The sequence below is a fragment of the Trachemys scripta genome, chromosome 2 (genome assembly GCF_013100865.1).
Source record: "Trachemys scripta elegans isolate TJP31775 chromosome 2, CAS_Tse_1.0, whole genome shotgun sequence".
In the NCBI taxonomy this organism is placed as follows: Eukaryota; Metazoa; Chordata; order Testudines; family Emydidae; genus Trachemys; species Trachemys scripta.
Window position 1 is genome coordinate 21,703,766 of NC_048299.1, and position 23,871 is coordinate 21,727,636.

Genomic DNA, 23,871 nt, shown 5'->3' on the forward strand with positions numbered 1-23,871 from the left:
TTCATCCAGGGGGTCTCTCAGGGACCTTGCTGGGCATACCAGGACTGAGATTGGTGCTGAGTCTCTCATTCCCTGTGCCGTTCCAGGTCTGATGCTCTATCCCTCAGGGAGTGATGGTGTGTTCTCCTTCCAGGGCTTCCCTTCACGTCTGAAGCTATATTTGGGTTCCACCTGTTCTGAGTGAGCTTCATCTTTATGTACAGGCACAGGTGCTGGCGTCACTGCTTGGGATGGTGGTACTGCAAATGCTGGAGCAGTCAGTGTCAAGGCTGTCAGTGCAGATGGTTAGTTTCCACCGATGTGGAGGTGGCTGGTGTCAAAGTCACTAGTGCTGGCTCTGCTGGTGCTCTCTTCACCCTTTTTCCAGTGCTTGATCCCAGTGTATGATCTGTGGAATACTAGCTGATGCCACCGTATCTGATTGTAGCTATCACCTCTGCGTCTGAAGTGACCTGTGTGGACTGCTCTAGCAGATATAGTTTGAGCTGAGAGTCTCTGGATTTTTGGGGCCTGGATCCAGAGGATTTGCACACAGAGAACCTGTCCTGGCTCCCCACTAGGCAGAAATGAAATCAACTGTGTCCATTCTTGAAAGGGATCAGTCTGGCACAGGATAGGCAGGATTTAAAGCCCTGAAGATTTGGAGTCCACCATGAGGTGTGGTAGTTGGCACAGAGCACCTCGCCATTCTATTAAGGGGTGTACAGGGGAGGTTCTCAGTCTAGTCACGGTGTGAAGATGAAGATTTCTTCACAAATTTGATGAAAAGAACAGTTTTTAAGCCTCCAAGGGGAGTAGCGGATTGGATACTTGCTGGATTCCATCTTGCTGCCACCAGCGGTAGGAGAAACGAGATGGAGGGTTGTGGCCATTCTGCCCTTCCTGCCCTCACAGGGGAACATAAGGAGGCAGAGAGTACATGCACAGCCCTGATGAACACTGGTATTCAAAAGATTTCTATCATATGGGCCTACAGTGAAATCCACATGCCCACTCAAAGAAGGATGTCAGATTACAATCTTTATTGGGTTGAAAGATCAATAAAGGGAATATAAAATTGAAGCAGCAAACTTCAGAATTACCATAGGAACATTACCTGGAGAACTCTGCTCATCCACTGAAAGCTGTCTTCCTCTGTGGAATCCGGCCTTTGCTCAGCAACAATAACTATCCTTTCATCATGAAGGACACTCACTGAAAACACTGCTATTCTGCAAAACACAAAAAGTAAAGGGTATTGGGTAAGAATAGTGACTGCAGAAAAGGCAATTTCATTCCTGAAGAGAATATTTTGTAACTTATTTGTTAGTTATTTGTATTATTCAGAATAACGGTGCTTCAGCTACCAATTCTTCTAGTGAAAATTGTAACATGAAACCCTGATGTAATTGTTAAACCTGAGTAGCTCTGGAGGAAAGATATTACAAGAGCTGTAAAACCAGTAGGTTTTTTTTTTTTAAAGGGGTGTTACAAGTGGCCCTTGTTTCAGTAGCCTTCATCTTTTCAAAACTAAAATTTGTAATTTCATACAAACATGAAGCATGTAATTATTCAGGAACCTAGAAATGCAGCAGTGTTTGAAATTTAGAACAATGCACTGCAAGCTAATGCTTAAAAAACGTTAGCTTAGATCTCTGGGGATGATCCCAATAACTCCTTAAACATGCTAAAATTATCATAGAATCATAGAAGATTAGGGTTGGAAGAGACCTCAGGAGGTAATCTAGTCCAACCACCTGCTCAAAGCAGGACCAATCCCCAACTAAATCATCCCAGCCAGTGCTTTGTCAAGCCAGGCGTTAAAAACCTCTAAGGATCAGGGCCGGTGCTACCATTAAGGCAAACTAGACGGGTGCCTAGGGCGCCAAGATTTGGGGGCGCCAAAAAGCGGTGCCCCCAATTTTTTTTTTTACAGCATTCCTGGGCTGGGCTGCCGGTGGCGCGCTGACACGTGCAGCTCAGACTCCCTTTCCCAGTGCAGCGGCTGCTCCACTTCTCCTGCCTCCCAGGCTTGCGGCGCCAATCAGCTGTTTGGCGCCGCAAGCCTGGGAGGGGAGGAGAATTAGAGTGGGGGCGGTATGCTCAGGGAGGAGGCGGAGCAGAGGTGAGCTGGGGTGGGGAGCTGCCGCACTGCTCCCCGGGGGGGGGAGCTGCCACGGGGGGGGGGGGGGGGCGCCTCGGGGCGGGGGGGGGGGAGCTGCCGCAGGGTAGTGGTGGGGCCCAAGGTGGAAGTTTCACCTAGGGTGCGAAACTTCCTTGCACCGGCCCTGCTAAGGATGGAGATTCCACCACCTCCCTAGGTAACCCATTCCAGTGCTTTACAGCCTCCTAGTGAAATAGAGTTTCCTAATATCCAACCTAGACCTCCCCCACAGCAACTTGAGACCATTGCTCCTTATTCTGTCAGGAGTATGACTATCATTTTTAGAAGGGGACCTACAAAGTAAAACTTAGGCTTGTATCTGGTGATCTTGGAGGAGTCTACAGCCTTCTCTACACAAGGAAATTCTGCATAAGTTTCCCACCATTGCTAACACTAGAGCAACTTCACTGGTCAGGGCCGGCTCCAGCTTTTTTGCCACTCCAAGCGGCGAAGAAAAAAAAAAAAGAAAAGAAAAACCCAATTGAGCTGCTGCCGAAGGATCCGTCACCGAATTGCCGCTGAAGAGGAAGTGAGGGACTGAAGGACCCGCCGCTGAATTGCCACTGTAGACCCGAACGTGCTGCCCCAATAACGGACGGAGTGCCGTCCCTTTCTATTGGCCACCCCAGGCACCTGCTTCCTTCGCTGGTGTCTGGAGCCGGCCCTGCCACTGGTGTAAGCAACATTCAGCTTAGCGTGGATGGGTCAGGGCTGCCACAGGCATTTTTAAATGCTGGACCAATTACACCTGCTTTAAGCAAAACAAAAATTTCAATTTACATAGGAAAAAAAGTGAAGCAAACCTTCCTCTGTAGACAAACTTCATTGGTTCTACAGCCAGGGCTGTTGCTACAATGTCATCAGCATTATGTCTTCTTCCACTGACCACCATTAGACCATCCATTTTGCCCACAACGAAGACAAGCCCTCCTGGTCCAATAAATCCTAGTAATCCTGTCCTTATAAAAGGGTATTCACTTATAGGAGCTCCTGAACTGGTCATAGGAAACACCTGTAAGACAAACCAAAATACAGTTATTCATATTCCTTACAAGGAGAACCTAATCCCCAGTGTTACTAGAACCGTGGGCTTCCCTGGGGATGAGAAGTGCTCACTCCACTCTCGACCCAGACCTCTCCACCTGTTGTGATGAACACTTCTGACAAATATATTTAGGATACACCCATTCCATAGCTTCAGTTCCACAACTTGGATTCTATGTTGTAAATTATTTAACAGTAAAGGATAAAAAATATTTGAGTGGGAAGGAAATAAATTTAGGTCCAAAATGCAGGGCAGTTAAGAAAAAATAATAAAAATATCACTGGAAATGTCTTTCCCCATTAAAGGAATATGCTTCAGAAAAAAAACAAGTAATCAGAACAAGTCAAGCCATTTTAATATACCGTAGACACCCATCAATTTTATGTAAGTTGAATAAATTATGTTCCATTGGTATCTGCAGGAATGCCTTTATTTTCCTAAATGACTACAGCAAATGCCATGAAAATTGCAGGTAATGAGGATGTGTAAATGCAAGTTCCTAGTTATCTAAGACAATCACAAGCTGAGGACCACCACTGTGAGTCTTCAATAAAAGTCAAAGTTTCTGTATTTTGTCCTTTGAGGCTCAGATAACAAGAAAATAGGTCAAATTCTGTCTTCTGATGCACATGGATGACTTACTGAAGAAAGAATAAATGCTCACTCAGAAATCATAATTAGGCCTGAAAGCAGATAATTGACTCTTGACTCGCTTTCACATGAAAGGACATTTTTAAAAAAAGAAAAGGATCTTAAGTGACTTGGCTAAGGTTCTTAGGCATGTGAGTAGCCCCATTAAGTCAATGGGCTACTTATATGCTTAACTTTACACACATGCTTAACTAGGGCCTGAGTTACTACAAACTGGATATTACCAGTTATGATTGATTTTACTAATACTATTAAATTCTAGCGCCAAAATTAGTCTAAGTACATTTCTGCCTTGGAAACCTAATCAAATATTGGATTACCAGTCACACTGTCTATCACTAATTGCTCTTTCAGCATGGCAAAAAGTGATTCTAAAAATTCCAAACCACTGCATTATACAAGATTCCTGGCTTCCATGGATTGACTTAGAACTGTCATTCCAACCCCCAGCCCTGTGATTTATTCAGGGTACAGTACTTGTGACACTTAGAACTGCGTACTGATGAGGAACGTTGAAACTGTCATTATGAAGGAAAAAAATTAACTGTTTAGACTACACAAATGATAAGATTAGAAATGATAAGATTGGATGGGAGTGGATGGGTCATTATACAAAGTTAAAACTATTTCCCCATGCTAATTTTTTTCCTCTACTGTTACTCACACCTTCTTGTCAACTGTTTGAAATGGGCCATCCTGATTATCACTACAATTTTTTTTTCTCCTGCTGATATTAGCCCACCTTAATTGATTAGTCTCGCTAGAGTTGGTATGGCAACACCCATTTTTTCATGTTCTCTGTGTATATATATATTCCTACTGTATTTTCCACTGCATGCATCTGATGAAGTGGGTTTTAGCCCATGAAAGCTTATGCCCAAATAAATTTGTTAGTTTCTAAGGTGCCACAAGCAGAATTGAGAAATTCAAAGATTTATACCTCAGTTGTTTCTTCAAATCTCTCAAAACATATTTCTGCTAGGATGCCTACAATATCAGTCATCTAATGTTGGCTAAATTGTGGGATTGGTGAAGACAGCTTTTTAAATCTAAATTCTTAGCAGTTTTCAAAGTGTTCGGAACCATCAAGTTGTGCACATAGCTACCCTAAACAACTGCATGTTCTCTTTCCCACTTTCCATCAGATGCATCTGATGAACTGGGTTTTAGCCCACGAAAGCTTATGCCCAAATACATTTGTTAGTCTCTAAGGTGCCAAAAGGACTCCTCGTTTTTTTTTTAGTAATAATTAGTAATTATTAATAGCATTATTAGTATTACTATCCCCTCCCCCAAGCAGTCTTCTGAACTTTGAAGAGTTAAGAGGATTCTGTTGTACGTCTTCATTCTGACTCACCTCAAAAGTATTCTTGGTCATGCCTGAGAGTCCATAATATGATGTACCTGTTGCAATAGCACATACACAAAGTTCGCCTATTTCGTCTGTTCTACAGAGCTGAGGAATTCCATCTGGTCTCACTGCACACATTATAGCTAAAGAGAAAGCAAAAGACTTTCAAAAATATTATGGAAACTACAGAAGAAAGTCAGTGGGCTAGAAACTTCAATGAATGAAGTATATGCAGACACTAATGCCAGACATACAAAACTGCTCGACCATTAAGACATTTTAACAACAGTAAAGATAATTTAATTTTTAGACAAACAGTGGCAAGAACTTTATATAAAGGCAGTCGGAAAAATAAAAACTTCTTTTGGCCTGACTGACTCCTTGATTTTGCACCTGGGATAATATATTTACCGTGGTCAGTACAAAATAAAATGTTTTGCTTTAGCTCCTGGATGATAATTATGTTATATCCAGTTGCCAGCAACAGACGTCAAGGCAGGAAGGTCAGCTCTCACCAAGTAGTGAATAAAACCCATGCAAGAGATCCAGTTATTCTGCCCATCAGACTAGCACTAGTAGTGTGTTGCTTTGTAAAGAATTACCAGAGTTTAGTCTCCCATCAGTTTTGTATTGGAGTTTTGCAGGAGCTAAGAGGAGGGGACCAATAAGTGAAAAAAAATATTTACAGTGGGCAAAAGTGAAAAAGAGAGAGAGACAAGAAAAGAGTGCACATTGGGGGAGAGAGGAGAAGGAAAAATGGCAACGGTGAGAAAGGGTGTCCTTGCTGGAAGACACTTTGGTGCATTCTATCACTGCACCAAAGGTACTCCTGGAGTTCTGCCACTTCCAATCTTGGGCATAAAAGTAAGGCCAGGTATGCTTCTTAGCAGCAATCTCTGTAGTAGGAGTCTGTCAGAAGTATAAACCTTTGCGACTGGAAAGAGGCCAAGGTGAAAGAGAGAAGGGAAGCAGACCAAAATGCCTTTATAAGTGCAAATGTAAAGTCTTGGATGCTTCTCCACTCACAGTGAGGATAATCACAAGAGAATCTGTATTATACCTTCCTTTGAATTAGATCAGAATATATAATCAGACCTAAACCAATATTTCTATAAAATATTTTTATACTACGGCTTCAATTTTAAGTTGTCCAACTGAAACTGGGAGTTCATTTGATGCATAATGTATAAGAAGTTCTGTTAAGAAACACAACAAAATTGGTATTTTCCAATCAGTACACCTCATGTAAAATCAATTTGGATATAAAAACCTGATGTCATTTTTAAAAACTCTGGCTTACTGCTTTAGTCTGAATTTTAAGACTAAAAATGTATCCGCTTAAGATACATCCCCTCTTTTTATAATATAATCGTGTCTGAATAAAGGGGCTTGTGGAAATATTCAGCAAGTCTGCAGCAAGCAGTTTCATTTATATTTACAGTAGATTAGGAAAATAACCTAAAATACCTTGGTCTGGTCTGGGTCACTCGTTTTTCTATGGATACTTGTGTTCTAGCCTCTGGATAAGGATTCCAAATTAATTTTGTTCTGGGCATTTTAGGGGTAATGAATTAGTGCTGAGCATGCCTTCATGAGGACAATGGAGTAGAATCAGGTGTCACCAGACCAATTAAAATGAAAGCAATCTGTGGCTAAAGAGTGGAGGCTGAGCACACGACCACAGTAAATACTTGGGAGAAAATGTATATTGGAAAGCCCAAGAAAAAAAAGAGTTCTGTTTGATCATATTTTTAGATTGTACACTTTAAAGTATATACATCCTAATCTTCATTAGGAAAATATTTATATTAATAGCATTATATAGTATAATTAATGAAAAAGGCTCATGTTTCTATATATTACATATTTCAGAGAAAGCTGTGCCAATCCCTACCTCCTGGCATCACCAAGCCCACATCTTGCACAGTCAGGACAGAAAGCTTTTCTTCAGAATCCACTCTAATTACTCCGTAGGTGAGACCATGCATGGACAAAACTCCCCTGCCTGGAGGCTGATTGCTGTCATCTGTTGGCCTGCAACAAGTGTCAATAACTTGAATGGGCAGTATGTTTCACCAGGCAAACCATTATCTTTTCCTCATTTGTAACGGATTATCATCAAAAATACTCCGATATTGTCTTAAATATGAGCATTTCTTAGATTTAATCTTAATTTATTCTCCACGTCATCTTCATCCGCCCTACTACATCTGTCAGAATTCTTCTCCCAAGTCATTGATAATTAGAGATGCCAGCTTTCACTGTCAGTGTTCACCCTGAAGTATGTTGCTATATAGTGCTAAGTATAACTCTAATCTCACCTACTGTAATTTTTTTTAACCTCCAAAAACTTTTAGAAACATTAATTCACTCAGTTGCCTAGTGAGAGGCATTAGCCTCATTTTACAAATAGGGAACTAGAGAGAGATTAATGCGCAAATGTTCACAACTGACTAGTGATTTTGGGAGGCCCAATTAGAGACAAATGCTTCTGGAAATCAGACTGCTAGCAATTTGTGATGCCTCAATTCTTGGAAGCCCAAACTGAGACACCTTAGTCAATTTAGAATTTAGGTTTATGTGACGTGACCAGGGTTATAGTGTGTTAGTGTCAGAAAGTCAGGATTAGAACTAAAGTAGTACTGACTCCTAGTTCTGTACTTAAACCACGGATGTGACTTTTTTGCCACATGGTTAGGCATCAGTCTTTGAACAGAAGATATTACATTTTTTAATAAATTCAATGCCAAATTTCAGTACATGCAGCAATAATTTTATCATCACAGTTTTAACATGCATAACTTAATTATTCTAATGCATTACTGTATAGCTTATTACTCTTAACTATCAGGTGTAGTCATTGTAATTTTCACCATTACATTACAAAAAGTTCAAGACATTGTGCATAGTAATTCCTTTGTGACTTCTAGGTTTGGTCAAGATATTATATTATTCTACAACTCAGGCATAGCTGCCTTGTCAGTTTGTTTCAGTATAAATGTGCACATTGTATTAGTGAATACAATTATACATATACAGTATGTAGTTTGAACAAACTAATGTTGACTCATGTAAGTTATTGAGATAAGTCGGAGTGACACTGGAAAAGAGACTCACACTACATTGTACTTTACAATGTAAAATGGAGTATAACAATGCTGATTTGGTTAGGGATATTGCTCGCATGTAATATAGACAGACTAAACTATTTTCAAGATCAATGTAAGAGCCAATATGCATCTTGTTTTTTTGCAGTTGTGCTGTGTAATCCATCATAACAAATGCTTGTGTTATCAGATAATGGTCTTTTTATATATCACGTCTCCTCTGCTATGCTTGAAATACTTAGATAGGCCTTAGCTAATCATGTTCATATAAAACTCGTAGTGATTTATATAATAAATTTCAATTAATAGATATTATGAGACATTTCTGAAATGACAATGTCAGCAAAGAAGGCTATGGGCAGGCTCAAATATACATTAGAGCATAACAAATGGAGGCTAGTAAATAGGCAGCCATGATGAATAACATTTCCATCATTTAAAAGGAGCTCTCAACCACATTATTGATCAACTTTCTCTCACTCCCAATCCCCAAGCGCACATTACATTGTTTGTACGATCTTAAACGTGAAAATAAAATGCCTGTTTTCACTGATATCCATTTCCAATTCGCTCAGACAGTTCCTCATACTGGTACTTTTAATAGAGCAGAAGCCAACATGCGACTTTTTGGCATACATCTCCCTTGTTTTATTAAACAAATCCAGGGTCTGGTGGATCAAGAATGGGAGCAGATCCAAGACACACAGACCCCTTCAGGAATATGTCTTATCAGCCCTATGCAGTCCAAACCAGGGCATCCCTAACATGAGTATCTCTGCTAAGCAATTATGGGGAAAAAATTACCCAAGGAGAAAAGGGGATTCAAGTAGCATGTTTCCAAGACATTTAGAACTTTTTAGGTTAAAGCTAACAATTTGAACTCCATCTGCATACTGGTTATTTCTAAGAAAAGAATATGAAGATCTTTAAGATTCATTACAGGAAGGGTAAATTTTGAGATTAAGAAATAGAGGCAATGAGATAGGGATTTTATTTCCATCAAGTTCATAGACTAAGTGAATGTGTGTACATCACTTAACATATCTGTACCTCAGGGTCCCTGTGTGTAAAAGGGGGACAATACAAATCTACCTCAAGATGTAAATGAAGGAAGTCTTAACATTTAGTATTTGTGAAGTATTTTTAAATTCTTGGATTAAAAAGATTGTGGGTGCAGAAGTACAGAGTTCCCTCCCTTTTAGAAACATGTACAATAGATCAGAACACCTGGCTTATGACCTGCATTCATTGACTTCAATGGAAGCCTTTGTGTTGTTAAAGTTAAGCACTCAAGTGTTGGCAGTATCAGGGCCAGATGCAGTCTGCTGGAGGCAGCTCATCAAGTGGCATTACAAAAACACCTTGACCACCATTTTGCACATGAAATTACCTTTTTGCAGCCTCCAGCTATGGTATTATGCCTTGAGTTTCTGGTTAAAGCAGCAATTAATCTAATACTAATTGCCTTTTTCTAAATTATACAGGCATTTTACAAGAGGAATGGCTTTTTCTTAGTGTTCTCGGAAGGAACATCTATAATTATCGATCACAGCTTAGAAAAGTATATTGAAGAAGTTGCAGCGTTAACAGGAAACCCTGTGTACAGCAAATCTGTAGTCAGTCATTTTAATACAGGCTTCAGATGCTAATCTGTGGAATTTGTGTGATAATGACTTTACTGTCAAGAATGACTGTTTGAATAGAATGTGAAAGATACTAAAGTTTCAGAGTTCAGGAAGATTATTTGCTATTTACAGACTTTACACAAGCATTTACAAGTTCAATAACATTCACTGTAACAAGATGATTGCTACATAATTGCAGAACAAGGTTCTAAAAATAAAAAATACTTTTCACTTATCTATTTTATTTGTTAATAAAACCTCTTAGGTAACCTAGCAAAGGTACATAATATGAAAATGGACCCTTAACAGTTCAAAATGGATTTTAGCATAGAATTCTAAAGTTAGAAAGGACAGACCTCCTATTATGGCATTAAGGTTCAAACATTTGATAGAATGCCTCCATTCTGCAGCTTCAGATTTGAGGGAAGCACTGTCTGGGCCAGCAGGGAAAAGCAAACCCTTTAGTGCCTATAAAGAATGCCTTCCCTCTTTTTCCTCTCCTCCTTGTGGCCTCTTGAGGATAAGGAGGAGAGATGTGGCGCTGCTTGTTTAACTGGATGGATAGAAGGGTCCACTGACTCCTAAGTACCCAAGAGGAGGGTTTATAAATCCTGTTACCCATGGTGCTACCTCCTTGGGATTAGAGTAGGACCCTGTTTCTGGACCTTGCTGTGAGCATCATGCTAGTTGCCTTTTTGGGCTGCGAAAGAGTTTTTCCTTATTGCCTGATTAGCCTGGATGGGGATTTTTGTCTTTTCCGCAGCCTAGGGGCCTGGTGGGTAGGTTACGTGGTAATGTGTTCACATCTCAGTTTGGCAGATGTCCAGTGCAGGTACTTGTCAATAAGGGGTCTGGTTTCCTGACAAATCAAAACTGGAATCAGGATTAGGGGAAGGTATTCACTGAAGGTGGCCAATAGGTTTCAGGGTACTAATGTTTGGCACAGCAAAGTGCCAACCCCGTGTTCTCAACCTTCATACAAGAAGAAGACAGTGAGGTCCCAGCTACAATTCTAGGACCAGGTTAAAAGGGAAACAGTGCTGATGGTGGTCCTCCCCAAGGTGATATTGATTACAAAAGGAAGGTTGACCTGGACTGCATAAGTTATTGCTGGATAATTCCCAGGCGTGTTAACAGAGCTGGGACCTAGCTAAACACATTCCTGGTATCTTATCTTTCTTCCTGCAGTAATCCACAAAACTGCATTTGAAAAATCAAGTTAAATTTTCCCTAACAGGCATTATATTTTAAGCTTTGCAGAATATCATTTATTTAACGTAATTACAAAGCTTCACAATATTAAATCAGATGCCTTAACGAGGTTATACATTGAAAAACAGCTCTAGAAATCTGGACGTTAGAAGGGCATTTGAACTGACCATCTAGGATGACATACCCACTCTCCAGAGTTTCCACTTTTGAACAAAGTCATGATACTATCGCACACACACTGTAATGTGCTGCAGTTATGTCTTTACCCATCATATCACAATGTGTCACAAACCTGGGATAGGTGGCCACGACCTACCCACAATCATGAGTAAATATAAAGGTCTGGCAGTTTTGTTGGAATTTATACACCCCATTTCCAGGCATAGGCACAACAGAGCGGGTAACACATTTCCAGGGGATTACGGAGCTTCTCTAATCATTAAGAAAAAAAGCCATTCAGCCAAAGGCCACCAGAGGCCCGCTGTAATTTTCCAGAAAGACACTGGTTGTTGAGTTCTAAAGCATGATTTTCCCACTCTTGCAATTCAATTAAAATTCCCTCTTTTTAATTCATTCACTGCTTTATTGTGGGATTTTACAAGGGTTTCCACACAGATTTTGCATGTTAGCCTGTTTGATTTTAAACTAAAATTATATTATGAACTTGATCATATTGTTCTTTCCCTCCAAAACTAGTTAGGGTGCCACACATTCTGCAGGTCCTATTTAGTACAAAGATGAATACAAGATGGATAATGCGAATGCTAACTATACAGCCTTAATCTTGCTTGAATATAATTTTTCATTTTTTTAGTTTAAATGTGTTGTTCTATAAACTGTCTTTTTAAATTTGTGTAACACAGTACCTTCGAATAGCCACAGTGAGAGCTTCTGGTGAACTGGCACAAGGACAAATGACCTCCTGTCTTAGGCCTTTACTTTGGAAGACATTAAGAAATGCATCACAGGAAGAAATAGACCCTGGAGTGAAAATCAGAGAAGAAAAATAATCTGACTTCTGAGATAATGCTATTCACATACAAAACATTTTGATGCATGTACATGGGTTTTCAGGACAAAAGGATCTAGATGACATCTGGAAAACGTCATATCTGGTAGAGCTCAACTATATATGGTATATTAAAGATTAGCTTTCAGGCATAAATAGTTTCATTGCTTGTGGGTAGAAGAGCCACTACAGATGGATCTAAGATGTGAAGTACACATACAATATGTTTAACAAAAGGCACATTAAGGAAGGATTTACTCTAGGAACTCAAAGCAAGTTACAATAGATGAGCAGAAGATCTATATCACTGTATCTTAAAAATTACATGGAGAAAGTTCTGATTAATACTAATTTTCATGAAGTGATCCAGATGCAGTTGTCTAGAATAGTGCAAATATCCCCCCCAAAAAAATTCTCTGTTGCTCAGAAGCAAACCTTTTGCTTCTTTCTACAACTTAAAGATAATTTATTTCAGTCTTTATATATGGCTGTCATGTTAAACAAAACTGGATTTACTGCGACTTACGTTATGTGGAATATCAAGTTTGCTTCAGGATTAGCTAAGGAAAAATACATTTTAAAAAAATCCAAAATTAATTACTGTTTCCATAAATGTTGTGTAGTTTGCAGTAGATAAACCTTATACTTTTGTTAAACATTTTTTGCTAATGTGACTGAAGACTGAAACTTAAAACGTAAGACCGGAAATAAGAATCATATTCTTTGTTTTATTATACAAGCATCACTTACAAGGATTTGCGCCATCGGCCACTATTAGCATTCGCAATGAGGAAAGGTTGATATCTCTTTGATCTCGATGTGCCACTAATGCCCAGTGCATGTCCCTGGATTTTACACAAGCGACTTTTGCTAAAATAAAAGTGGAAAAATTATTAATGTGCTGTGTAGAAGTTATTTTAAGATGTGGGAATGAGTAAATTACAGCGAAATAGCCTCAATAGCAACAACTTGCTTTTCTGAGTTTGACTTTTCAAAAATACCTTTATGCACTTCTGATCCTTACCTTTGTACTGGCAGACTTTCTGTATCCATGATAGTGGATTCACTTTCATTAAGGAATATGGGATACTTATAACGTGCATCATGTTCATGACGCTCTGAAATCAAAATAAAGTAAACAAGGGATTTGTCCCCAAATAGCATAAAATTAGTAATGGAAAAAGTTTATATCACGTCAGCTTGTGAATCAAGTCAATAAGTACATAATTCTGGTTTAAATCAATAAGAGATGCTAAAAAAAAATAATCCATGCTGAAAATTATAATATAACTGTAAAAAAGGCTGTTCACTTGTTTCCACTCTCTTTCTCTTAGTTTATACAACAGCAATATGAAAAGTGGCACAAAAGCATGCTTTAACTGCCAAAGGTTGAGTGACTGATGACTGCATTTTTGCTTTCAGAGATGAATTTAAGGCCCAATTGTGCTAACCCTTATTTCACAGGAATTGCCTTTACTCAAAGAGATATGCAACAATTTAAACACCTAGAAAACCCTGTCTTTACATGGAGTGAAAAGCTACCATAGCAGCAGAAAAGTTCATTCAGTAGTGCATAAAAGTAGGAAGTGGAATCAATGATAATACATGAAATAGGCAAAATCATGCTTTCTCTAAAACAAAATAAATTAAGGGCCCTTTAGCCCTCTTATTGGCTAGACCAATCCCAGCATATCCGTTGTGAGATTCTAAAAAGCTGTAAAGTATATAAATAAGAAATTCAGTGAAGCTAATGGCAGCAAATTGATCTTTCATGGTTTTAAATGTTTGTTTTCTTTAGTTATTTGGCACACAACATGGCTACATTAAAAGTAGGGATTAAATATGATATGTTTTGGGAAACCCAGGTCTGGGATCCCAAGATCTGAGCACAGGTAAATCTCCCAATGGGATTACTCATGTAAGTGTTTGCATGACTGGATCCAAAAATGATATTTCCCTTTTCAGTATTGTGCAACTGTTAACACAGGAAAAGCCTTCGTAGATAAGTCAGGCAACAAGTTAAGGATATATCAAGAGCAACAGTAAAAAAAGGCTGAGAGAAAATTTTGGTGGGTGCTTACTTTCAGATTGTGTGATAACAAAGTTAAACTATATTAAATTAACTACTTGTGGACATAAAGCCTGATATCCCATTCTGCCTGATGGCATAATTATAATTGCCCCTTGACATTCATGGAAACAGAGCAACAGGTGGCAGGAAAGGTATGCTGGGTTCCCCTGGAATCATAAAACGTAAGTTCTTTCAGTTTGAAATGTTCAGATATGGTCTCTTCAAAGTTAGCCACTCTCTCCACTATGATCAGTTGAACATGATTCCCCAAGCTTCAGCTGCAACATCATCTTCATCATTTCATCATCTTCATTATTTTTAATAATAAAAAAAAGATGTTGGCCTCCACACCAGTGAACTTCCGGGTGCTTGCTTTGAAAGATATTCAAGTGGCAAACAGAGAGCTTGTTCAACCTAGTGCAGCAAAATTGTCTCAGGATCAGTAACACAAGAACACAAGTTTGGCCATACTGGGTCAGACCAATGGTTCATCTAGCCCACTATCCTGGCTTCTCACAGTGGCCAATGCCAAGTGCTTCAGAGGGAAAGAACAAAACAGGACAATTATTGAGTGATCCATCCCTTGTCGCCATTCCCAGCTTCTGGCATTCAGAGGCTCAGGACACCCAGAGCATAGGGTTGCATCTAAGGTTGCCAACTGTCTAATCGCACAAACCCAAACACCCTTGCCCTGCTCCTGTCTTCCCCTTCCCCCAAGGCCATGCCCCTTCTCACTCCACCCCCCCCCATCACTCACTCTACCCCACCCTCACTCATTTTCATTGGCAGGGGGTTGGGGTATGAAAGGGGGTGTGGACTCCCTATTTAGTGTGGGTTGAGGGGTGGGGGGGTTGGAGTGTGGGAGGAGGCTCTGGGCGGGAGTTTGGGTGCAGGAGGGAGCTCAGGCCTGGAGCGGAGGGATGGCAGGGGAAGGGGGTGACGGGCTGGGGTCAGAGGCTGTGGTACGGGAGATGGTGAGGGGCTGGGGGTTGTGGTGCGGGAGAGGGTGCAGGGTATTGGCTCCGGCCAAGCGGTGCTTACCCCAGGTGACTCCTGGAAGCAACTGCCATGTCCCTGCGGCTCCTAGGCTCGGGGTGGCCAGGTGGCTCTGCTCGCTGCCCCTGCCTGTTCACAGTTCCTGGCCAATGGGAGCTGCAGAGCTGGTGCTCAGGGTGGGGACAGTGTGTGGAGCCTCCGATTGCCCCTGCGCCTAAGGGCCACAGGGACATGCCGGCCACTTCCAGAACCGCGCGGAGCCAGGGAAGATTGGGAGCCTGCCTTAGCCCTCCTCCGCTGCCGACCAGACTTTTGGTGTATTAAAATCTCCAGGATTGTTTTCAATAGCAACCGGAAGATTGAGGCAGATTCTGGGAGACTCCTGGCCAGTCCGGGAGGGTTGGCAACCCTAGTTGCATTCTGACCATCCTAGCTAATAGCCATTGGTGGACCTATCTTCCATGAATTTATCTAGTTCTTTTTTGAACCCTGTTATAATTTTGGCCTTCACAACATCCCCAGCAACGGGTTCCATAGGTTGACTGTGCACTGTGTGAAGTAGTACTTCTTTTTGTTTGTTGTAAGTCTGCTCCTATTCATTTCATTGTGTGAGCCCGGGTTCTTGTGTTATGGGAAGAAGTAAGAAAAACCTTCCTTATTCACTTTCTCCACACCATTCATGATTTTATAGACCTCTATCATATCCTCCCATTAGTTGTCTCTTTTCCAAGATGAACAGTCCCAGTCTTTTTAATCTCTCCTCATATGGAAGTTGTTCCATATCCCAATAATTTTTATTGCCTTTCTCCGCACCTTTTCCAATTCTAATATATCTTTTTGAAATGGGGGTGACCAGAATACATGCAGTATTCATGGTGGGGGTGTATCATAGATATATATAGTGCCATTATGATATTTTCTGTCTTATAATCTATCCCTTTCCTAATAGTTCCTAACATTATGTTACTTTTATTGACTGCGACTGCACATTGAGTGGATGTTTTCAGAGAACTAGCTACAATGACTCCAAGATCTCTTTCTTGAGTGGTAACAGCTAATCTAGATCCCATCATTTTGTATATATACTTGGGATTATGCTTTCCAATGTGCATTACTTTGCATTTATCAACAGTGAATTTCATCTACCATTTTGTTTACCAGTCACCCAGTTTTGTGAGATCCCTTTGTAACTCTTCTCAGTCTGCTTTGGCTTAACTATTGTGAGTAATTTTGTATCATCTGCAAACTTTGCCATCTCACTGTTTACCCCCTTTTCCAGATCATTTATGAATATGTTGAAGAAACTGGTCCCTGGGGGACACCACAGATCCCTGGGGGACACCACAAGAGGAGGTAGTTTTGAATGATGAGGAACTTTGTCAGTGGCAATATAACAATTCTAGCTGATGAGGATCTTACAGAAGCCACAGAGCACTGTTGTTCTTGATTCAATGCCTGCAAAGACTGTAGGCCTCAGAACCATACAATGGAGAAGTTTGTATCAACTCTGTGCTTGGCAAGAGTAGGGCCAAACTAAGCACTTGACCCGATGCACTGAGGAATTCCTACTGTGCTTGCTAGGTAAAGGTATAGCTAACTAGCCACGAATCATCAGCTCTAAACTGTAATTTTCTGATTTTACGACAAACAAGATCGAGTTAGAAGAAATCTTATGACATCCCAACATCTGATGATAAAAGCTTAGACAAGTTATTTTTCAAATATTCACATAGAGGAAAAAGTTACTTACCGTAAGAATCCCATGCCATAAGCCAACATCCTTCTTGAAATCTAGTACATTCACAATTGTTTCAGCTATCAAATAAAACAAAATATGGTTTATTTTTCTGAGCACAGCATAAACCCAAAGCAAAACCATTTATAGGAAGGAAATACAGTAAATTTTGGTATAACATGACTAATGACTTCAAAGCATAACTTTCAGAGTAACTCTCCATAGTACAATTAGTCTTGGCAAGGCCTTTTCTCTTTGTTACATCTCAAAGACATTCAAAAATGCAATGAATACATAATTTCTATTTTTGATCTAGAAATATTTAATAGAGCCCTATATAACATAAGACCCCAATCAGGCAGGGTTGAAACAAGAGGAATGTGTTTAATACCTTCTGTATATCCACATGCTTGTGTAAGAGCTTGACAGTGGGTCAGCAGTGCAATTCTTGTCACAGTCACCCCAAGCACACTTCCATCTTTACACGTTTTGTACTACAAGAGATTTGTTATTAAAGATTGAATATATTGTATGTAACAGTAGCACTGCTCTTATTGTTTGGCAGTTAGGTTCAAAGCATTTAACATGTAGAAACAAAGGCCAGTTGATGAACTTTGTTACTTTATTTTAGCTTTCACAGGTAGGAAGAGTTATAATGAAGGCTGCAAAACAGTTTTTATTAAACCCATTTTTTTTTCTGGAGAAGGTGTCTTTTTAGGCAGAAACTTGTCATGTTTGGTTAGGAACTCTTCAGCAGTTTGTGTTCAGGGATGGTGGGAGAATTACATTTGATATTAATTCTAACCTTGCTTTTGATCACACTAGCAACACCAGCAGTAGAAGTCTGAGTAACCTAAGTAAGACATCACTGAGCAATATGTTGACTAGATTTAAAAAACTGAGAAGTTACTTCTCACTGGTCATCTATTAAATTATTCAGGCAGCCCTCCTGAATATGACCGGCCAAGGGGTGGCTGCTACAATCATGTGTGTGAGGATATTGATGCTAACAGAAATACACGAACTGTATTACATGTAAGAAGAAAAAATAATGAGAGGATGGTGAAGAATCATGGTGCTGAGTTTGGAGCCCTCACAATTTTTGGTACTTTCTGCAGTAGGCTGCAAATTCTAAGTCGTCATTTAAACAAAATCAGTATCTTCTTCCATCATGAAGATAGCCATCAACATTCAATACACATGCATAGCTGCCATGTTAACCCACTCTTTTGGAAAACTAACATTATCAAGCATATAGATGGGAAATCCCAACCACTTTGAACTGAGTAGGGCACTAGCTTCACTTGTAATTATTTAAATGCTAACATTATTTAATTCATTTGCTCCTTTCAAAAGAGGAAAAAAGGAACAGAAAAACCTACACCCGAAAAAGTTAAATGCATCTAGCTATGCTAATTTTCCCTCCCTGAAGTGGGTCTTTCGGGATGGAATTTAACTCCATATACTGACTGGCAAGAGACAAGATTTTTAACAAAGGATGAGGAACAAGCAGCTTCTCTTCCTTACTCAGGTCACAAATACTAGGGACAAAACTTCTTTAGGTGATGCTTGTTTATGATCCCTCGTCTGAACAGATCAGTGAGAAGCCTGTATGGTGAGTAAGAGCTATGGCAGAACAGGAAAAGTCCTATAGAATATTGTGGCAGCAAAGTTAAATTGAGTAGGAGCCATGTGGGCAAAGAAAAAAAAAGAGGGGGGGGGGTTTGCCTGGCGACAGGAAAAGAACTTCAGATGAAGCTAAGGGGGAAAAAGATGACTGTTTCTAAGGCACTGAGGAGATGGTCCACCATACACTTTGCTAGTCATTTCCATATCTCAAAAGATGCAGCTGGAGAAAGTCTGGACTCCTCTTGAGCACAGAGAGGGTCTAGTTTTAAGGACAGGATAGGACAGAACTCTCCTGAATACATGGGTCATTCAGACTACATATCGCTTTGTGGGAGTTAATATACATATGATCTCAGTGAGAGCAAGTTAACATGGTTTATGAATTCCTGCCATTTAATAAGTTGTGGACTTCCAGCTCCCACCCCTTCAAAATCTTTGGTGTCATCAGTTCATTGTGTGTTAGGAGAAGTGACATTAAGCATCATATTGCATTCCTTTATTTTTTATAGCTTTCTGACTTTCTTGATAATTTTTTTTTCAGTCAGTTTGGTTTATCTTTAATGTAAGTTGTAACAAAAACAAACAAACAAAAAAATCAAAGTCTGGAAGTGCAAAAGTTGGGTGTCCACACTGCTGCAGCTTACTTATTTGTGAAGCGTCCATCACTGTAACATCTGAAATCCCAATTCAGCAAAACAGTTAAGCACATGCATGCTCTAAGTTAAGACTGTTCTTAGAGCACTGCTGAATCAGGGCCCCAAATACTGTAGAAACCTTTAAGTCAAAAAGACTCCAGAAATGCAAAGTTAACTATTTAATATTATATTAACTTTCATGTAATATTCAGTTCCTATTTATACTGAAAGTAAACAGGATGCTCATTGTTTATAGAAGCAGTGACAACATAGTTATGTTTATCTTAATGTTATTCAGAAGTGTCTTATGCAATGGATCATAGGGAAAATATTATTTATCTTTATTAACTCAATGTTATTCAGAAGTGTCTTATGCAATGGATCATAGGGAAAATATTATTTATCTTTATTAACTCACCTCTATGTAAGCTGTGTCATTGTTTGCATCCTTGATATGTGGGAACCAGTCACGAGGAGGTTTAGAAAGATGTTTAGATTCTGTGACAAACCATAGCAGCTTTGGCCACCCTGAGAAACAGACAAAGACAGCTTTTGCTGAGTTTCTGCTGGATAAATAGTACATGAGAATGAAATTCTTCTGCATGCAAGTTTATTTCAAATGTGCTCTATGCTTCTACAGTGTGGTTGGCTGAATACTGTTTATTTTACTCATGTGAGTATCCCCACTGGAGTAGACCAACCAGGATTATTAATTATTATACTTTCTGTACATAAACATTAGGACCTATTATGTTGAGGCTAGTTTCTAAACCTCAAAAGTACTAATGGTGAATATGTGACATGTTCGTAAGTGCTATTTAGTAACACATGTGGAATCTTTGTATAAGATGTAGGTTTAATGAGGATAAGTTTACCTTTAAACTGTGGTATCTCCCCTGTAGGGCTTTTAGGCAGTCCTTTATGGCATGCATCACTAGTCAAGGCCACAGTAACACCACAGCTTCCAAGTAAGAAACCGATTTGTTGGCTTCCTGCATCCTAATTGATCACAAAAATAAGAAAAACAACAAGTGAAATTTACTAGAACTGATTGCATGCAACATGCCTTTTTTTGTAGTTTGTTTTACAATTAATTAACAAAATATAATGACTTAACTTGTACACTGACAAAGGAGTTCTATAATTTGGATATATTCATCCTCACAACCATATATATCCATTCAAAGGACTAAAGCCCATCATATGGCTTCATCTTTTACATCTCTACACAAGATGAAATAAGAAATGGTTAACTTACTGTAAATGTGGCTCTTCGAAGAATGATGTAGATCTGTATTCCACTTAGGTGTGTGCGCACCCAGTGTGCAGGAGCCAAGACTTTTGCTTAGCAGTATCCATAGAGGGGTGGCGCTCATGCCTTGCGACTATGGCCCCTGCCCTGGCTATATAAGACAACACCATCCTGACCCCCCTCGGTTCCTTGACACGAAAAGCCCATGAGAGGAGACTCTGATGCAGAGGGGACGGAGGGTGGGTCATGGAATACACATCTGCATCACATCTCGAAGAACCATAGTTACAGTAAGTAACTTTTTTTATCGTCTTTGAGTAAATGCAGGTGTGTATTCCACATAAGTGACTCACAAGCAGTACCCCGTCTGGGAGGGCTCGGAGTCTACCGAAATGTAGATTGCTGGACTGCCCTACTGAGGCATTGGAAAAAACAAATTTTCCCTGACTAGGAGGATGGAATGCTGATATTGCTGCCAGATGGTGAAGATGTAACAGATACTCCAAGATGTCCCGGATAGAAGTCCATGTCAGTTGGGTCTTGTGGGACAAGGACCACACCAAAAACCTCTTTCACTTCGGTAAGTAGGCTGGCCTAGTGGAGGACTTCCTTCTGTTGAATAGGGCTTATTGGACAGCTGCCGAACAGTGCTTTTCCTCTTCATTCAGCCATGCAGCAGCTATAAGGCTGTGCAAGGAGCTGAGCACAGGGTGAAGGGTTTGGCCATGGTTCTGAACAAGCAAGACGGGATGGAGAGGAAGTGGTATGGGAGGCTAAACAGACAGTACAAGAAGATCCAAGAACCAGCACAGTCTCAGCCACGCTGGAGCAATGAGGATGACCTTGGCCTGATCCACCTTGAATTTGAAGATAACCGGGAAAATGATCGTAAAAGGAGGAAAGGTGTACACAAGAGTCGACTGCCAGCTGAAGTGGAAGGCATCAGAGAGGGAGCCTGAGAGCAGTACAGGTGACACTTTCTGTTTTCTCATGTCGCAAACAGGTCAATTATGGGAAAGCCCTATTTTGCGAAGACGACCCGCAGGACATTCATCTTTAGGGAACACTCGTAGCTAAGGGAGAAAATCATACTAAGATAGTCTGTGAGATGATTCTGCACCCACAGCAAGTTGACTGCTGCTGGAGTGACGTTCTCTTCGATACAGAATTGTCACAGGTTGATCACCTCCAGGCAGAGTAACCTGGAGTATGCACGCCCTTATTAGTTCACACAGTAAATCACGGTGGTATTGTTGGTAAGTATGTGAACCACTGAATGTCTGATACAGTCCCAGAAAGTCTGGCATGCATTGTGGATGGCTTGAAGTTCCAGCATGTTGATATGGAGAGAGACTTCCTGTTCTGACCACAGACCCTGCACCTTCAATGGGTCCAGATGTACCCCCCCAACACAGAAGGGAAGCATTGGTAACCATTGACTTGGTGGAGAGGGCTGAGTGAAAGGGACTCCCTGGCACACGTTGCATTGGGACTCTCACCAGAGCAAGGAGTCTAGGACTAGTGAAGGAAGGCGAACCAATTTGTCCAGAGAATGTAGGGCAGGGCAGGGCGGTAGACATCCTGAGCCACATCTGGAGGGGGAAAAGGCACAGCCTCACAAACTGGACCACCTACAAACAAGCAGATGTGTCCCAATAGGGTTGGATGCACCCGGACTGTCATGGGGGGCTGAGACTCCAGACTGAGGCAGAGCTGTTGAATTGCCTGGAAACAGTCATTCATCAGGAATGCTCTTGATCCGGTGGAATCTAACAGGGCCCCAATGAACTTGATTTTTTGAGTGAAAGCCAAGATAGACCATCCAGTGTTTAAATGAGTCCTAGACAGTCAAGCAAATGCAGTGTGGTGTTGACGTGTGCAAGAACCTCCTCTCTGGATCCACCCTTCAGCATCCAGACATTGAGATATGAGAAGATGTGAATACCCTCCCTCCTGAGATATGCCATCACCACAGCCATGCTTTTGGTGAAAACTCGAGAGGTGGAATAGGGACCAAATGGGCAAACCATATACTGAAAATGGTATTCTCCCACAACAAAATGAAGAAACTTCCTGTGGCTCAGTAGAATCACCACATGAAAATAGGTGTCCTGAAGTCCAGAACAGCAAACCAGTCATCCTGAGACAGCAGGGAAGGATAGTCCATAGAGTGACTATGCAGAACCTCATTTATTTGATAAATTTGTTGAGGCCATGAAGGTCAAATATGGGTCTCATCCCATCCTGGGGGTTTAGTACCAGGAAGTACTGGGAATAGAAGAAATCATAGCCCCAGAGTCCTGGTGGGACTTCCTCTACTGTTCCCAACACCAGCAGAGAGCTAACCTACTTGATGAGCTGTGTATCATGAGAGGGGTCCCTGAAGAGGGATAGGGAGAGGGGATGGGGAGGGTGCCTGGAGAGGAACTGGATGGCTTAGCCTGATTTGACAGTGTGTAGGGTTTAGCTGTTGAAGATAATCGAGCCTCAAGCATTGTAAAAACAGGCCAGCCTGTCCCCAAAGGGATGGGAGAGGGAGAGGGAAGGACAGAGCAACGATTGGAACAGTGCTCTGGATCAAGAAGTCAAAATGGGCACTTAGCAGGTACCCAGGGAGGATGCGTGGACTGGCTGAGCCCTGAGCCCAACTGCTTCCTAGTGTGAGATCTATCCCTCTTTCTGGGGTAGTCATGTGGCTTTGCGGAGGTGGGAGAAAGAGTTATGCATAAGAGTGCTGTGGGGAATACTGCTGCTGCTGAGCTCCATAGCGGTGTCTCTGCATGGATGGCATGTATACTCCCAAGGACCTTAAGGTAGTCCTGGAGTCCTTAAAGGAGAGCGAAGTGTGAGTCTTCCAAGAACAAGGTCCAGCCGTCAAAGGGAAAGTCCTCAATGGGTTGCTGGAAATCCGATGCAATCCCGAAGGTTTGTAGCCCTCTTCATAGTAACTGCACAGGCCATTACCCTGGTCAAAGTGTCCACAGCAAACACCCAAAACTCCTCATGTGAGGCCTCAGGAAACTAGTCCAGAAACTTGGACATGGCTGATTAGTTGAGGAAATTATGCTTGGACAGCAAAGCTTGTTGATTCAAGATCCTCATCTGTAAAGATGATGAGGTATAGATCTGTCTGCCAAGAAGGTCCAACCACTTGGAGTCTCTGTCTTTTGGGGTGGACTTGAATCTGTGCTGTTGGGCCCTTTCGTTCACCAGTGAATTTCGTGCTGGATGGAAATAGAACCCCTCAAATCCCTTTATCAGAACAAAATAACACTTCTCGGTTCACTTAGCCCAAGGGTCGGCAACCTTTGGCCCATCAAGGTAATCCACTAGTGTGCCGTGAGACATTTTGTTTACGTTGACTGTCCGCAGGCACAGTCCCCCACAGCTCCCTTTATTCACTAGTTGTG

At 41.0% G+C, this 23,871-nt stretch overlaps 1 protein-coding gene across 11 annotated transcripts in view; it reads right to left on the reverse strand.

The window, feature by feature from the left end:
* Window positions 1-23,871, reverse strand: part of DIP2C (disco interacting protein 2 homolog C) — a 460,741-nt gene that overhangs the window by 75,106 nt on the left and 361,764 nt on the right. For all 11 annotated transcript variants that reach the window (XM_034760039.1, XM_034760043.1, XM_034760042.1 and 8 more), the window contains 11 exons: window positions 20,085-20,208; window positions 19,628-19,737; window positions 17,337-17,439; window positions 16,961-17,025; window positions 13,168-13,261; window positions 12,894-13,013; window positions 12,001-12,115; window positions 7,085-7,224; window positions 5,197-5,333; window positions 2,947-3,155; window positions 1,097-1,211 (listed from right to left, as the gene is read on the reverse strand). In XM_034760039.1, the coding sequence (XP_034615930.1) occupies window positions 1,097-1,211; window positions 2,947-3,155; window positions 5,197-5,333; window positions 7,085-7,224; window positions 12,001-12,115; window positions 12,894-13,013; window positions 13,168-13,261; window positions 16,961-17,025; window positions 17,337-17,439; window positions 19,628-19,737; window positions 20,085-20,208 (1,332 nt within the window). The remainder of the gene's footprint in view (window positions 1-1,096; window positions 1,212-2,946; window positions 3,156-5,196; window positions 5,334-7,084; window positions 7,225-12,000; window positions 12,116-12,893; window positions 13,014-13,167; window positions 13,262-16,960; window positions 17,026-17,336; window positions 17,440-19,627; window positions 19,738-20,084; window positions 20,209-23,871) is intronic.